Here is a 17501-nt window from a genome sequence, read left to right on the forward strand (position 1 = left end):
CCAGGGCATATAAATTCAATTCATCATCAGAGGTATTGCCACATCTCATATTTCCTGGTTCAAAATGCAATGCTTTCCTCGAATATGACATGAACACCATTACCCTCCCAACCGATTCATAGAATGATAGAGTTGGAAGAGACCACAAGGGCCATCGAGTCCAACCCCCTGCCAATTCTTCCATGGCTCAGATTCTCATCTGAGCTAGGGCAGTGTTCACTTCCTTCCCTCCTTCCCCTAAGCTCTCATCCAACAACAGTCCTTCAAACTATGTTCCTTCCAGCCCCATTGTTCATTGGTTGCTACATTGATGGTGGCAGCAGGCAGAGGGGAGGGAGAAAGAGAGACAGACAGACAGACAGACAGACAGAAGGGATGCAGGCTGGCTATACAACACACCAGGTACAAGGAGGAATGGAAAATGCAGTTTTGCCAGCCACTGACGCTCTGGTGGATAAGGGAGGAGGCCCACGGGAGTTGGGTTGGGATTGGATCCCATTGCATGTGCCCAGTCATCGCAATGCCGACTGGGTCATTTTGGATTAAGCTGAGCTATTTTCTATTACAAAATAATGACATTGTTGAGGGGATATCTGAGCTGATCTACTTCAAGCTTGGTGGGGCATGACCTTCCCCAGCACCATTCGCCCACACGGCAGTCATATCTAGGGGGAAAGGGCCCTAGAGGAGCCACCCGGGTGCTCACTGTGCCATCTGCTCGCTGAGGGGCTCCTGTGTTGTCCACCGGAAGACGGATTCCTCCTTCAGGTCATTCAAGCCCGTCCAGAAGGAGCCTCCAAAGTTTGAGCGGACCCAGTCCTGGAACAAACATGGCAACCGCAACCTCAGGGTGGGTGGAAAGAAGGCAACCACCCCATGATGCCTCAGTTGACCTTTCACCTGCCTCCCTGCACGGAGAGGGGTGGGGGAGTTGGGCCCGTACAGGGTGGCACAGGGTTCTCCAGAAAGGTCAATATCAAGGAAGGAGCGGGCTCCGGCTTCCCTAGGGCAAGCACCACTTGGCCCCTGTTTGCAGGCTGAGGGGAGGACCAGTGAGGGAGCCGTCTTCTGAAAACTGCAGCCCAACTCCATGGGCTGCATGCCATCAGAGGTCATCATGAGGGGCCCTGTGCCTCTGGAGGGATGCTGGTATGGAAAAGCCATACCTTCTCTTGCGGAGAGGTCAGGTGCAGCAGTTCTGTATTCTTGAATCTCCGGCAGGCATGTAGGGCCTCTTGCCACTCGCTGGCCAAGGAGGGGTCCCAGAAGTAGCAGCTGCCATTCCAGTGGCTCCACCCAGGCTCTGTCAGACAGGAACTCCGGGGTGCTGAGGAGGAGGCAGGGGGATATTATCCAGAATGAGGCCCAAGCCGCTTTCCCTGATTATGACCATAGTCCATCATTCCCAAAGTCCATTCAGTGGAGCAGAGGCTCTCTGGCCAAGAGAGCCAGGTGAGAGCATTGGGACCTGATGACATTGTCCCCTTCCAAAGTCCTGCCAAGCACTTACCCAGTGGCCCCTCGCACACCCACGGTTTGAGCTCGGAGCAGGAGGATGCAGCCACCTGCCCCTCTCCCTGCGGTCCAATCTCCAGGCAGCCCCCGGTAGCAAGCTGTGTGTCTGCCAACCTAGCGAGGGAAGCAAAAATGGGTCACATGTGGCTGGGACCACCAACTTCTCGACAAGGAATGGCAGGTGCCAAGGAAGCCAAAGTCACATGCCAGACAGAGAAGGAAGGACAATGGGGACCTGGATTGAGGGGCTAAGCCTTGCAAGCTGGGGGTGCAGTTCTGACAGTGTGGTGGCAGGAGATGATCACTGTCCCTCCCCAGTCTCCCTAGACAAAGACACTCCTTCAGAAGCTGCATAAGGGTTGGACTAGATGTCCCTTGGGGTCCCTTCCAACTCTACGATTCTGTGATTCCGGTTTGCAGGAGTTCTGGATAAGTTGGTTGCCAGCGGTCCAATATATCAAGGGAGCCCCTCTGTCAGTGGTGGAGCACCTGCTCTGCCTGTAGAACAGGGCCGGCCCCTCCATGAGGCATACTGAGGTAGCTGCCTCAGGTGACAGAATCCAAGGGGCCCCTCCATGGGTGGGAATCCCACCACCACCACTGTCTCCACTGAACTGAAGAGAAGCAGCTGCAGCAGCTGCTTCCAGGGTGACCTTGCAAGAACAGCATGTGATCTCACGGGATGCTCACAAGACCTTGACAGAACCCAGAAGCCATAGCCACACACCCCAGTAATTGGGGACAGCATGGGTAGCACCTTCATGCTTTGCCTCAGGCAGCGAAACAGGACAGGCCACGCCGGCTGGAGGTCCCGGGTTCAATCCTTGGCCCAGCATAGAGGGAGTCTTTCCTGTCAGTGCTGGTCTGGTTGCCCATGTCTGCTGGAAGGCAGCCACCTGCCCCCAAAACACTCACCAGGGAGAAGAGAGGTTGGCTGCTCGGCCCTCTGCCCATGTCCAAGTCCCGTCTCTATCGACATCATTCAGCCCCGTCCAGCTGTTCTTCTGCACCATGGCTGCTGTCCAGGCCTGGAGGGGGAGAACATTCAGCTCTCTGGCAGCAGCAATGTGCTTCATAGCTCCATATATTGAAACAAAATGTTTGTAGGTATAAACACCTATAAAGAGTTAGAACAGCCTCCCAAAAGTGGGAAACGTTCTCCCGCCCAGTGATCTGAGGGTTGGTTGCCAGGAACATTGTCCTTCAGCCGTCAAATGCCTGGCAAACAGGAATGCTTGGAAATTTCCTCCTAAAAGTCAGTAGTGAGGAGGGCACTCCACAAAATGGGAGCCACCACTGAAAAGGCCCTGTAGTAACATCCCTGAATAGGCCTCACCTACTGATTTTGCAGAGTCCAAGACGGTTGGCAATGGGGAAGGTGCATGGGCCCAAGTCATTTAGGGCTTCATATACTGGCCTTGAACTGGGCCACGCAAGCTTACTGGCAGCTACCCCAGAGTGAAGCATGGAGCGCCAGCCATGCCACCTGGGAGCATGGCTAGCTCCCAACCTGCCTTTTCCTTGGCACTGCTGAGGGTCAGGAGGCCCACGTCTTTTCCATATGTCTGGCAGGCGGCTTTTGCCCCCTGCCAGTTCTTGCTGCTGTGCTCCTCCACGTAATAGCAGTGACCATCCCAGAACCACCAGCCAGGAGCATGTGGACATCTCGAGCTCACCAAACCTGGAAAACAACCACAGGCAGAGCAGTAGTAGCTTCGCAACGTGACCCTGACTCTAACCTGCCAGCCTGCCTGTTCTCTGTGAAGTTGTAGCGCTGCTGCCTCTTGACGATGTTCTTATTTCCAATGATGTATTGTTTTGTTTTTCTATGTTGACTTTCCCTTTTATCACAAAGCCACTTGGCTTATTTTATTAACAGAAAAGATCAGCGTAAATGATTAAGCTAAAGAAATGCGTCCAACAGTGGGAGTTCATGGAGCAAAAAAAGGCCTGCCTTGTACTTATTTATTTCATTAAAAAAAGATACACCGCTTGATTGTATTTAAAACAAAAACAGCAAAAAAACTACACACCTCAAAGTGGCTTACCGAAAGATAAAACAGTAGCATCAAGAAAATTAACAATAATATTTTTAAACATACGGAAGTTAAAGTACTAAAACAGACTGAAATTCACATCCACTTTCCAAACACCGGGCTAGGGTTGCCTAAACAAGGATGTTTTTAGCAGGCGCCTGCTTGACCTCAATAGGCAGTGAGTTCCAAAGTGTAGGTGCTTGGTGGAGTATGCGGAGATGGCTAAACTTCGATGGGAGGAGTAAGGAACCAGGAAGAAAGAAATTGAACTAAGACTGGGGGAAATTTACTGAGTTTTTTTTTTAAAAAATTGTGAACAACTTAAAACATTAGCAAGGTTAATGTAAAATGAGTAGTAAAGATAACTCAAGGAAATTATTAGAGAAAATAAATAATAAGGTATTGATTTGGATATGCAGCAGTAAAGATAAAATGAAAGAAACCACAGATGAGAGGGGGAGGTGAGGTAAATTTGATGTTATTTTTGGTTTTGCTATAGAATTTGTATGTTTTGTTGTCAAATTGTACACACCCCCACACACCGCTATAACAAAGTGTATCTGTGGCACCTGTAGCAATGCCAATTATGCCAAGTCGGTCATGACTGGACCTAATGGTCAGGGGTCCCTTTACCTTTACCTTTTAAGCAGTTGATAGGCACATGTAATCACACAATCTCGTAGGTACCGTATTTTTCGCACCATAGGGTGCACCGGACCATAGGGCGCACCCAATTTTTAGGGGGGGAATTCAAGAAAAAAAATCTCCCCTCCCCCGCAGCCTTAAAGAGCAGCGTACAGGCTGCACACAACCTCTCCCTGCCGGAGGGGTTGCGTGCAGCTATGGAACAAGCCAAGGCAGCGAGCGGGATGGATTCTGCTCGCTGTTTTGGCTTCCCCTTTAGCCCCGTGCAGCCTCTCCTTGGCGAAGGGGTTGCGCGCAGCTATGGATCAAGCCAAGGCAGCGAGCGGGATGGATTCCGCTCGCTGTTTTGGCTTCCCCTTTAGCCCCGTGCAGCCTCTCCTTGGCGAAGGGGTTGCGTGCAGCTATGGAACAAGCCAAGGCAGCGAGCGGGATGGATCCCACTCACTGTTTTGGCTTCCCCTTTAGCCCCGTGCAGCCTCTCCTTGGCGAAGGGGTTGCGCGCAGCTATGGATCAAGCCAAGGCAGCGAGCGGGATGGATTCTGCTCGCTGTTTTGGCTTCCCCTTTAGCCCCACGCAGCCTCTCCCTCCCAGGAGGGGCTGCGTGGGGCTAAAGAATCCATAGCCCCGTGCAGCCTCTCCTTGGCGGAGGGGTTGCGCGCAGCTATGGATCAAGCCAAGGCAGCGAGCGGGATGGATTCCGCTCGCTGTTTTGGCTTCCCCTTTAGCCCTGTGCAGCCTCTCCTTGGCGGAGGGGTTGCGCAGGGCTTTCCTGGCTTTCCTGGGAGGTGGGGGGATTCCCCCACCTCCCGCAAAACCGGCAGAAGCTGCGCGCACTTTAAAAGGGCTGCACGGCTTCTCCTGGCTTTCCTGGTAGGTGGGGGGATTCCCCCACCTCCCGCAAAACCGGCAGAAGCCGTGCACACTTTAAAAGGGCTGCACGGGTTCTCCTGGCTTTCCTGGGAGGTGGGGGGATTCCCTCACCTCTCGCAAAAGCCCGCAGAAGCCGCGCAATCCCTTTAAAGAGATCGCGGCTTCTCCTGGCTTTTCTGGGAGGTGGGAGAAGGGACTGATGCTGCCAGTCAGTCCCTTCTCCCTCCTGTGGAAAAGCCCGCAAGAGCGCACGGAGCTTGTGTGTGGCTCTTGGGGGCTTTTCCCGCCTGCCTCCCCCCTGCATTCGTTCCATAGGACGCATACAAATTTTCCCTTGCTTTTTAGGAGGGAAAAAGTGCGTCCCATGGTGCGAAAAATACGGTAAACTGGTCCCAAGTTGCCATGGGCTTTATATGCAAATGGCAACACCTTGAACTCGGTGCAGGAGCAAATCAGCAACCAGGGCAGATCTCTGAGTGCAGGTGTCATATGCCAACAAGGCCTCATTCAGTCATGCTGCAGCATTTTTATGTCACTCATATTCCGTCCCGCCCCCAAACTTACCATGAAGGCATGAGGGGGTGAAGCGACGGACGCAGCGCAGGTGGCGCCCATCGCATTGGCCAGTCAAGGGGTTGTAGGTCGATGTGCTCAAGCACGGAGAGCAGCGCCGCCGGCACCCATCCCCACAGAAGCTGGGGGAGCAGGCTGCAAGGACAGAGAGTTGTCGGTTAAGGCAGTGAGCTACCTGGAGACACCAGCCCCTCTGACTGGCCTCACGATACTCTGGATAGAGGCATGTCTGCTGGAGGCCCTGCAGAAGTCACTGGAGGTGTCAGGGGTCAGATCCTGCAGCTTTGAAGCTCAGCCTTTGAACCTGGTGGCACAGGCACACACCAACACACAGAAGGAATGGCCAGCCTCAACAAGGAAGCCTCTCTCAGCACTGGACTAGGGAGGAAAGTCTCAGTACAGGCCAGGTGGGGTTAGGGCTGCCTTTGTGCCTTGTGTGATGTGTTTGGCCATCAGGTCTTTGGTCCTCCCCAGCAAATCTTAAGCTTTTATTGACACCAGAGTGGGATCTCTCTTTCAAGTCAGCCTCTGAAGACCATCAGAGAAGGGCTGCTTCTCTCTCCCCTCCCTGCCCCTTTCCCCTTGTGTGTGTCTGTCGTGATTTTTAGATTGTAAGCCTGCAGGAACTGCCTTGTTTTAACTGGAAGCCTCTTGGGCTGAAATAAATAAGCAATAAATAATGAAATTGCCTCCCAGCCCTCATTGGGGGCTCCCTGGAAGCATCTGACTGGTCACTCTTGGAAACAGGGCACAGGCAGAGTGGGAGACGTCTCCTGTCTTCTCATGCAGCTGAACCTTCAAACATTCCTCAGCCCAGGTAGGATGGGTCAAAGGGCAGTAAGCCAGGCATGAATTTATTCTGGGAGAGGCTCCTGAAATCCATTGACAAAGGGGCTTCTAATCCACACAAGCTCAGACTGCCATACACTGGGTTGGCCTTTAACCTGCCACCACAAGACACATTTAAAGCACCTTGCTGGGCTGTGCAGTGTTCAGGGCATCCCTGAAATGGAGGGAGGAAGGTGTTCCAGCCCCCGATCTACCAACCCACTACTATTCCCCCTTCCCAACCGCCTCCCTGTCCTCCTGCATCTCAAATGCAGCAGAAGCAGCCACTCACCCGCCTTCACGTAGAGGATGGCGTCTGAGCCAGGGCTGTCCACCAACACCGTCCCTGCCACCAGGTAATAGGCCCCGCTAAGTCTCAGCAGCCCCATGCAGCCCTCCTTCTGCAGGTAGCAGGCGTCCTTGGCTTCCTGCAGCGACGCTCGCCTCTGCTGGGGGGCTGAGCCCTGCTGAGGAAGGAGCAGCTTCTCCCTGAAAGATGGCAGGTCCACATCTGTGTGGGGATGCCATGAAGCGGGAGAAATAAAGTGAAAGCTCTTCCTGGCAATGTACAGAACAAGGCGACTTAAGGCACATTTCCTCCACCCGAAAACTGGGAGCTGTAGTTTACCCCTCACAGAGCTAGAACCCACCAGCACCCTTAACAACATGCAGTTCCCAGGGTACATTGGATAATGTGCTTTAAATATAAGGTGTGTATGCAGCCTGGAACTCAGCTCCCGGGGGCATCCCCTGAAGTGTGACAAAGGGCAAAAGACCCCTAACATTCCCCACCTCTCCGCTATAAGGATACGTTGGCATTAAGCCCCTCAGTGCATCAAAGACAGATTGAGTGGGGATTTAGGTGCCAGGCAAAAGTGTTCCTCCTTAACCAGGCCTTTGGCTGACTGACATCCAGTGCCCTTTTAAAATGTGTTTGGGGAGCCTGTGGGATTACTGGGCTGTTCTTGTTTTTATTATGTATTTTGTGATTTTGTAATATTGTGATTTTATGTTGAGAACCGCCCTGAGACCTGCCGGTATAAGGCGGTATACAAATTTAATAAATTCTCATCATCATCTTTTCTCCCCAGAGAATACTCCCACCTTCAGGTCGCTGGCAAGCCCAGTGGAAGCTGCCTGGCTCTGAGCCTCCTCTTTCGCCACCAGCAAAGCCAGCCCTGGCCTGAAAAAAAGAAAGAAAGGGGAGAGATGGGGCAGCTCAGCCTGTGGAGCAGTCAGATGTTGCTGGGCTCCCATCATCACCCCCTTGATCCCTGGCCAGGTTGGTTGGGGCAAGACCAGGGGAGGTTGCGGGAGAGATCAGGCATGTCAGGTTCAAAGTACTTTGCCTGTCCCAGGATCAGTGCTTTTTTTCTGGTGGGACACAATGGTACACAAAGCCATCACCTTTTTGGAGGGGAGGAGGAGGGAGGGCTCTTGGACCCCTCAGAGCATCACGCCTCCTTTCCCAAGGAGGCAGGAGGCTGCGACAGGATTCTGGAGCCCTGCTGCCTCCTTCCCAAAGCCGGGCAGACCCCCTTAGAGCATTGTGCCTTCTTCCCTAAGCTGGGCAAATGCCTCCTGGGCTTGAGGAAGGAGATGCGAGCCCAGGTCCTGGCAAAATGCTGGACAGTGTTACCCCTGTGGTAAAAATAGGCATGCATAATGCAGCAAGTTATTTATAATGCATCTCTATATACCAAGATAGGGACGCGGGTGGCGCTGTGGGTTAAACCACAGAGCCTAGGACTTGCTGATCAGAAGGTTGGCGGTTCGAATTCCCGCGACGGGGTGAGCTCCTGTCGCTCAGTCCCTGCTCCTGCCAACCTAGCGGTTTGAAAGCACGTCAAAGTGCAAGTAGATAAATAGGTACCACTCCGGCGGGAAGGTAAACGGCGTTTCTGTGCACTGCTCTGGTTCGCCAGAAGCGGCTTAGTCATGCTGGTCACATGACCCGGAAGCTGTACGCCGGCTCCCTCGGCCAATAAAGCGAGATGAGCGCCACAACCCCAGAGTCGGCCACGACTGGGCCTAACGGTCAGGGGTCCCTTTACCTTTACTATATACCAAGATCTCAATGAAGTTCCAGTAAATCATGTAATTGTTTTACATGTATTTGTTTTTCCTGGCCTTGAGGAAATTTTGCAGCCAGGGCAAAATTTCCGGCACCTTTTTCCTAGAAAGAAAGCACTACCCAGGACCCCTTCCCATAGCCCGTCTCCAGGAGGCTGGCATAGCACACCCATTCCATGGCTATTGGGGTCCCTCTCAACTCTAGTCAAGTCAAATCATGGTGGTTCCAATGTGAGAAGTTCACCAGAACCTACCTCCTCCCCCACCCCCAGCCTCCAGCAGGGACCCCATCTCACCTTGACCTTCTGCACGGTAGCACCCAGGTACCTCTGGCAAGCAGAGGCTGCTTCGTCCTGCCTGCTGTAGCGCTCCAAGGACACGCAGGCTCCATGCTCAAACACCCAGTCATCCAGGGGCAGGCACTTCAGAGAGACATACGCCGCTAGGGAAAGGGGTTTGGCCATTACTAGCTGACCGCGGTGCCAGGGGGTTACTCGGCAACCACACACCCTTGTGCACCAAGTAACTGCAGGGTGCCCCCTGGCTCCTGGCACTCAGGAGCAGGGTTTTTAAGTCAGAAGGCATGATGCTTCCTGGCAAGCCGCTCTGAGCCCGCCCATGGCTGGGGAGGGCGGGGTATAAATAAAAAATATTATTATTATTCCGGAAGAGCTACAAGCTTGAAGGCAGCTGCAATTCCATTTGCACTGGGGCAAGGGAGCAAACAGGTGGCAAGGGAGGTTATGGGGGGGGAGCAGCAGAAGGTCTGAAGGGCTCCATGGTGCCAAACGAGGCCACCAGCCCTCCTTCCTCTCAGGGCTCCAGGGCTGGCGGTTGGAGCCACTGCCATGACTGGTTTAACCCTGTTTCTCCAAATGTGACCTTTTTTTGCATGGGACTGAGGGTGGCTGCATTAGGGACGGCTCGGAGGAGAGCCCCACTAGCCCACTGCTTTGAGATGCACATACCGGCTGCCTCCCTGTAGCGCAGGAATCCATCGCAGAGGCCCGTCAGCGGGTTGCAGCTCAGGCCTGACTCACACCGGGGGCACATCGACTGGCAGTCCTGCCCAGAGAAGCCGGGCCGGCAGCTCGTCTTGACATGCACGGCAGCAGCCGAACTGGCGTCAGGGTCTTCCAGGGCCACAAGGCGTGTCCCCCTGGCAAGGCGGTGGCCCCCTGCGGAGCTGACCACGGCATCACACCCCGTGCCCAAGGCAGAGCACTGCCGCTTGGCAGCCTCCAGCGAAGGGAAGCTCAGGTCCAAGGAGGGCGCACCATAGAAGGACTTCTCAGGGAAGGTCATGTAGGAGCCTGAGGGGAGGGGAGAATCATAGAATTGTGGGGTTGGAAGGGACCACGAGGGCTCCTTACGGGGTCCTTGCCGTGGGATCACATTCATCCAGTGCTTTACCAACTGCACTGGCTCCTGGTGGAGTACAGGGTCAGGTTTAAGGTGCTGGTTTTGACCTTTAAAGCCCTATGTGGCCTAGGACCCTCGTACCTACAGGACCGCCTCTCCTGGTATGCCCCACGGACGACCTTAAGGTCCACAAATGACAACACTTTGGAGGTCCCGAGCCTCAAGGAGGTTAGATTGGTTTCAACTAGGGCCAGGGCCTTTTCAGCACTGGCCCCGACATGGTGGAACACTCTGTCACAAGAGACTAGGGCCCTGAGGGACTTGACATCTTTCCACAGGGCCTGCAAGACAGAGCTGTTCCGCCCGGCCTTTGGTTTGGACTCAGTCCGACTCTTATGTTTCCCTCCCCTTATGGTCTTGATTTATCGGCTATTCTAAAATGAGGCTGCATTTTAAATTGCATTTTAACCTGTATTAAAAAAAAAAATCCCTCTCTCTTTCCCCTATTATGTTTTTACTGTGATTTTATTGGTGTTAGCTGCCCTGAGCCTGGCTCTGGCTGGGGAGGGCAAGGTATAAATAAAAAATGTTGTTGTTGTTGTTGTTGTTGTTGTTATTTAGTCAAACCCCCTGCAACTCAGGAATGCCCCATAGATACCAAAATGAAAACTCAGCCTGGATAGCTCAGCTGGTTAGAGTGTGGTGCTGCTAATGCCAAGGTTGCAGGTTCAATCTCTGTATGGGACAGCTGTGTTGCAGGGGGTTGGACTGGATGACCTTCGGGGGTCCCTTCCAACTCTAGGATTCTATGAAATGAAAAATGTCTGCAGCCCAAAGCAGCTCTGCTTACCACTCTGGTGGGAGGCCTGGCATATCCAGCGGTGAGGCCTGTGGCACGGCTCAGCCTTCAGGAAGCCGGAGCTCAGGGCCAGCATGCAGGTTTCTATGTCCGAGGAACCCTGTGAGAGAACAAAGCTGGCCGCAAAGAGAATGAGAGAGGGTGAGGGAAGCCTTTTGAGGTGCTCACTTTTACATCTCGTCCCCTTGGCTTGGCTTCAGTCCCATGTTTCTCAGACAACCTTCTTGGAAATCAAAGCAAGTTGTTCAAGACTTGCAATTGCTAGATCCAGGCAAAAATAAGCCTGGCGAATGAAACAGCTCCTCTGAACGTTTCTCTATCAGACCTTCAGGACCTGAACAGTTCCTTAGGAGACCTCAAACTCCTTTGAAAATTTTTTTGGGGGGTTGAGACTTTTCAACATACAATACAATAATAAAAAGTAATTAAATAAAAATAGAACTCCTTTGAAAGTTGCTTACGATAAACTAACTCTCTCCCAGCTGCAGCCTCTCCCCATACCTTCCCCCACATGCAATATGGTGATAATGATAGTGGCCAACCTTCCTGGGTTCTTGTACGGATGGCAAGATGACTTGGCAGCGAGTGTTTTCAATCTCTGCACTATAGCTGCTTCTATTATTTATTGACTGATTGTTCAGAAGTGGTTCTTATTAAGTTCCGTGAGATGCACTTCTAAGCAGGTGTGCACAGGATTGCCGTCTTAATAGACAAATGGCCCCAATCCACCCATCCCGCCCCACAGTCTCTTTCTCAGGGGTTCTTACTTACCGCCGCAAGGCTTTGTTGAAGGGTGCCCCATCGGCCCAATGCCACAAGCCTCTGCCACTGCGAAGCCCAGTCCAGACACTCACCTCCAGCTCTTTCTGCAGCCAGACCTGTGGAGGAACGCAGAAGGTCATTCTCCTTCGCCAGCCAAAAACACACAGTGGGGATCTTGCCCGTCAGCGCACCCCAAAGGATGCAAACTGTGCAAAGCCACCAGAGACAGCAGGGTGGAGAGGCCTGAGTGCCAAGGAGATGATGGGAGGAGCGCAAAGAGCCTAGACTGGGAGGCCCAGCGCCATTACCTATGTAGGGCCGGCTCTATCATGAGGCAGAGTGATAAGTGTTAGAAACTCAACTGATCTAGACCTAATTTACAGTCGCCACAATGGCACCAGATTTCCCCCCAGTGGGATTTATTGTTATTATTGTCATTATTACTATTCATTTCATTTATATACGACTTTATATTTTAAATGAAATCTCAAAGTGATTGACAACACATTTAAACAGCCAATCAAACATGAGGAAATCCCGACCAAAGAATTGTCGCAAGAGAAACTGATGGATTACGCGGAACTGGCGAAATTGACACACAAACTACGTGATAAGGATAACTGTGACTTTAAAGAAGAATGGGAACCTTTTACAAAGTACTTAAAGAAACAACAAAATGAACGGGACTCCTTGGCAGGTTTTGAATAAACATACACATTTTTTTTATTGGTATCATATTGATAGATTAATTAAGGATCTTTAACATTTTACAATATGAAGAGAATAGCATATGCTGAGAAACCAGAGAGAGGAGCTGAGGGAAGTCGGGGGGGAGGGTTTTCTTTTTCTTTTTAGGGGAGGGGGGAAATGGGGGGAAATGAGGATGATGTATTTTTGATAAATTGTTATTGAAATTGAAATTCCTAATAATTTTTTTAAAAAAAATAAAAATAAACATCCAATCAAACAATCCAGAATGAAATGAATTCAAGCAAATGTTATCGTGCTTATTATTAACATAAAAATGGGATTCCAAATTTATTTTATATCCTGTGTAAATACTTTTAGCTGGCCAGCCCTTGCTGGGTGGGGGCCCCATTTGTTTTTTCTTCCCTGGGGTCCAAATGACTCTTGGCAGCCCTGGGTGCCATTTCAGATACTCCCTGTGCTCAGACCAGAGCAACTGCTCACCAGATCTTGTGGGCTGCTCAGCGTGGCCAGATTCCCACCGTGGAACCTCTGGCAGAACTTCAGGGCCTGGCTCCACTCAAGGGCCGCATCCAAGACAAGGAAGAGGCATTTGTCCTTCCTGGATCTCCAGGCCCTGGACTGGGGGCAGTACACATCTGCAGGAGGAAATGGCAAAGAGCATGATGTGCACACCGTTGGAGAAAAACAAATACATTTCCTTCTCAGTGAATTTCTACATGTGTTACTTTAAACCATACAAGGCACTGTTTGTCTAAGAATCTAGTCAGCACTTGCTTGTAGCCTCTGTTTACTCTGCCCCTTAACCCTGAGCTATTTTGTTTTTATTCTGTCCTGACAAAATGCCTTTCTCTCTCTCATCTCCGCCCAACCTATAAATAGTTCTTGCATGAATAAAGCCTTTGAACTCCAGAAACTGTAAGTGATTACCCCAATCTAATTCACACAACCTGCAAAGTCTGCTAACAAACACATCAGGCTTCCTTTTGCACACACACCAGCTGGGCTCATCACAGCTCACCCCTCCCCGCAGCAAAATGAAGCAGTCCAAACTGTTGGCTGTGTGAGATGGGCCCCAACGAAGCACCAGGTGTTGTGTCAGTCATTCTGCCTCACCCAAGACTCCTACCATGCAGGGTTGTGGTGAAGATAAAATGTGAAAGGGGAGGGAGGAGTCTCCTGACCTGAACTCCTTGGAGGAAGGGAGGGGCAAGTATACTTTTTAAAGAACACACCGCGATCCAGCACAAAGTACAATGCCTGTGGGGTGCACTTCTCCAGGTACAGCTTGGTGTGAATGACTCCTTGAAACACGCAGAACCCCAAGTGCAGATTCTGCAGCCGCTGGTCCGGTAAGAGGCGAAAGGAGCTCTTGGTGTCCGTGGAACAGTCTGAACTGCTCAACAAGGAGACTCCGCCTGGTGCCACCTGCACAGAGAACAGGGGAGAAGCCTGCATGAATCACAGAATCAGAGAGCTGGAAGGGACCCATTGGATCATCTAGTCCAACTCCCTGCAATGCAGGAATATGAACCTGTACGGGGATCAAACCCATAATCTTGGCATTATTAGCATCACACTTTTAACAACTGAGCTAACCGGACAGGAAGGAAAACAATAGACAGAATAATTGTCACACACAGAAGGAATAAGGATATAGTTTGAGTGCTTCACCTACAGATTTGTTAATCATTTAATGTGTCAAGATGAACGGATGCCGTTAATATTGCAGTTGTTGTATAAGGGAGTGTTATTTTGAATGGAATGGAATTGAGATCAATAAGATTTTGGAACGCAGAAACAAAGTAAATCATCAAACCATCAATTCTAGCACATGGGAGGCCTCCTAAATTACCGTATTTTTCGCTCTATAAGACGCACTAGACCACAAGGCGCACCTAGTTTTTGGAGGAGGAAAACAAGAAAAAAAATATTCTGAATCTCAGAAGCCAGAACAGCAAGAGGGATCGCTGTGCAGCGAAAGCAGCCATCCCTCTTGCTGTTCTGGCTTCTGGGATAGCTGCGCAGCCTGCATTCGCTCTATAAGATGCACACAAATTTCCCCTTACTTTTTAGGAGGGAAAAAGTGAGTGTTATAGAGCAAAAAATATAGCATATAATTTGGCATCTGAATGACTGGGGTTCATAATTGTATTATAACTTGGCATTGTTATAATGAGGCTACCATTGGATTATTGTAACTGAAAACTAATTATTGAAGGGGGAAAACCCACAAACAACTGAGCACATCGGCAAGCTGGCACAAGAACTCACACAGAGATACCCCACAGGAATTAGAGCTCCTTTCTTTGTAATAATAATTTAGTAATATTTTTATTATTTTTACACCGCCCATCAGATTGGGTTGTCCCAGCTACTCTGGGCAACTTCCAACAGAATATAAAAACACAGCAAAACAATCAAACATTTAAAAACTGCCTTGAGATGTCACCCCGAAACTACAGACTTAAATCTATTTAACTCTCATGACTCCTAAGCAAGCAGTTTTTCTGTGAAAGGGACAAGTAACACCTAAAAGAAAACCGTAGCACTCACACAAAAATGCAATTTCTAGAGCTGGGAAATGCAGGGCAGTGGATGCTGTTCCAAGCTGGTTTCAAACCGGCAGTGCTGGTGGCTGCATGTGTGCCATATCCCTGATGCTCATCTCCTTCCTTTAAATAATCTTGGGAACTGTAGCTCAGCCCTCACAAAGCTACAATTCCCAGCACCCTTTGGGAACGGGGGTGTTTTAAATGAAGTATGGTGGGTATACAGCTGGTGTGAGGGGAAGAGAGACGGCCTTTGCCACTGAGGCTACCTGCCACCAAGTCAAATGGTTGGTCAGCGAGTCTGCACTCAATGGGCTGTTGCATTTTTAAAACATTGTGTTGCATTTAAACAACAACAACAACACTGACCTTTTATGTATATCTGTGCAGTGAGTCTTCACCTTTCCAAAAATAACATTGTGGGCTGATTAATATTCTACAGCCTTTTAAATGTGTTTTAAAGGCTGTTTTTGGTTTTGTTTTGTTTCTGTTCAATTTATTTGTGCTTTTATCCTGTTCTTTAATCTTTTGAACTGTCCTGAGATCTTCGGATGAAGCAGGGTATATCAATGTAATTAATTAAGTGGTGGTTTTTTGAAATGCATGAGCAACACCCCAGGACTTAGCCAAGAGGCCCCCCCCCCCCAGCATCAGGGTGAGGAATCTCCTGCTGCCCCGTCCGTCTCCTCAGGTTCATGCTGGAAAATTAGCATCATCATAATAATTTATTATTTATACCCCGCCCATCTGGCTGGGTTTCCCCAGCCACTCTGGGCGGCTTCCAAAAGAATATTAAAATACTGTGATACATCAAACATTAAAAGCTTCCCTAAACAGGGCTGCCTTCAGATGTCTTCTAAAAGTCTGGTAGTTGTTGTTCTCTTTGACATCTGGTGGGAGGGCGTTCCACAGGGCGGGCGCCACCACCGAGAAGGCCCTCTGCCTGGTTCCCTGTAACTTGGCTTCTCTCAGTGAGGGAACCGCCAGAAGGCCCTCGGCGCTGGACCTCAGTGCCCAGGTAGAACGATGGAGGTGGAGATGCTCCTTCAGGTATACTGGACCGAGGCCGTTTAGGGCTTTAAAGGTCAGCACCAACACTTTGAATTGTGCTCGGAAACGTACTGGGAGCCAATGTAGGTCTTTCAAGACCAGTGTTATATGGTCTCGGCGGCCGTTCCCAGTCACCAGTCTGGTCTCAGCCTGCGTACCAGATGGAGCTGGTAAACAGCTGCCCTGGACACAGATTTGACCTGTGCCTCCATGGACAGCTGTGAGTCCAAAATGACTCCCAGGCTGCGCACGTGGTCCTTCAGGGGCTCAGTTACCCCATTCAGGACCAGGGAATCCTCCACACCTGCCCACCTCCTGTCCCCCAGAAACAGTACTTCTGTCTTGTCAGGATTCAATCTCAATCTGTTTGCCGCCATCCATCCAGCAGAAGAGGCAGTGGGGTTCCCCCCCCCCCAAAGGTACATAGAATCATAGAATGCGGAGCTGGAAGGGACCACAAGGCTCCTCAGTAGTGGTACCTTGGTTGTTGAACTTAATCCGTTCCGAAAGTCTGTTCAACTCCTGAAACCATTCGAAAACCAAGGCGCGGCTTCTGATTGGCTGCAGGCGCTTCCTTCCCCCAAGCGGAAGCTTCAGTTGACTTCCTTTAAAACGTTCACAAACCAGAGCATTTACTTCCGGGTTTGCAGCATTTGGGAGCCGATTTGTTCAACAAATAAGCCGTTCGAGAACCAAGATACCACTGTATTCCAATGCTCTGTTTTGCAAGATTATTTGGCCCACCATGGGGCTCAAAACCATGACCCTGAACTATCCCAGAGTAGGTTGTTTTGAAGCACTATCAAGCTACTCCCGGAGTCTTGCGTTTCTTTCCCTAAAGCATTTGGGGTGTTGGCACCCCCTGCAAAGGACCCCGCCCCCTGCTTGTCTTCCTATTCATTTTTCTCAGGAGCGGAGGGGAAATAAATGTGTGTGTGTCAAAGAGAGAACCAATCAGCTCCTAAAAAGAAGCTTGTATAAATTTAAGCTGCTTTAAGGGGTGTGAATCGAAAGCAGTCTGGGTGAGCCCTTATTGCCTACAACATATTGCTTTGTTGGAATGATTCAGTGATGTGAAAACAGAGACTCTTTGTGTGTTCTACTGTGACTTAAGAAAAATTTAGTAAGAACATAAATAAAAACTGGAAAAGGAGTTGCTGTGATCTAGCAACCACTTCAAATTAACCAATATCATAAAAAAAGCTTTTTCCCTGTAGATTTGAGAGACTGGAAAGAGACAACTGAGATTAAAAGCAGTCATAGAATGCAAATAAATAAATAAATAGGGTGGCCGATTCCTCCTGCACCCCTCACTCCACCACTATCAAAGAGTTTATCCCCTGACGTCATTCAGGAGAGGGAGTGCCAGTTCCATTTACCTGAAGGCAGGAAGGAGGGTCTGCGATGTTGCGGAGTCGACCATTTGGCTGCAGCCCCCAGAAAGCACATTTGGGGTGCTGGTCCAGCGCAAGCTCAATATAGACCAGGGACTGCTCTGGATCGGTGCACAGGGCTGACTGTTTGCCTCTGAGCCGAAGGAACCCAAACCACACGAAGACAGTGCCTGTGGTGAATCACAGAATCATAGAGTTGGAAGGGACCCCGAGGGTCATCTAGCCCAACCCCCTGCAATGTAGGAATCTCAATTCAAGCATCCAACCTCCGCT

At 50.5% G+C, this 17501-nt stretch overlaps 1 protein-coding gene across 5 annotated transcripts in view; it reads right to left on the minus strand.

The window, feature by feature from the left end:
* Nucleotides 1–1523: 1523 nt before the first annotated feature.
* The window catches only part of LOC309519401 (uncharacterized protein), a 32144-nt gene continuing 16166 nt past the window's right edge, over nt 1524–17501 (minus strand). For 3 of the 5 annotated variants that reach the window (XM_082200245.1, XM_082200244.1, XM_082200243.1), the window contains exons 13-24: nt 17214–17398; nt 13468–13660; nt 12716–12870; nt 11534–11640; nt 10754–10878; nt 9510–9854; nt 8838–8983; nt 7573–7651; nt 6761–6979; nt 5632–5775; nt 3030–3196; nt 2470–2593 (exon numbers count right to left, since the gene is read on the minus strand). In XM_082200245.1, coding sequence (XP_082056371.1) covers nt 2588–2593; nt 3030–3196; nt 5632–5775; nt 6761–6979; nt 7573–7651; nt 8838–8983; nt 9510–9854; nt 10754–10878; nt 11534–11640; nt 12716–12870; nt 13468–13660; nt 17214–17398 — 1871 coding nt within the window. In that variant the 3' untranslated portion in view covers nt 2470–2587. Of the gene's footprint in view, nt 1630–2430; nt 2594–3029; nt 3197–5631; nt 5776–6760; nt 6980–7572; nt 7652–8837; nt 8984–9509; nt 9855–10753; nt 10879–11533; nt 11641–12715; nt 12871–13467; nt 13661–17213; nt 17399–17501 lie in introns of those variants that run through there. The other 2 variants (XM_082200247.1, XM_082200246.1) reach the window with 2 other exon arrangements.

This window comes from Podarcis vaucheri (assembly GCF_965113315.1).
Source record: "Podarcis vaucheri genome assembly, chromosome: 15".
Classification (NCBI taxonomy): Eukaryota; Metazoa; Chordata; class Lepidosauria; order Squamata; family Lacertidae; genus Podarcis; species Podarcis vaucheri.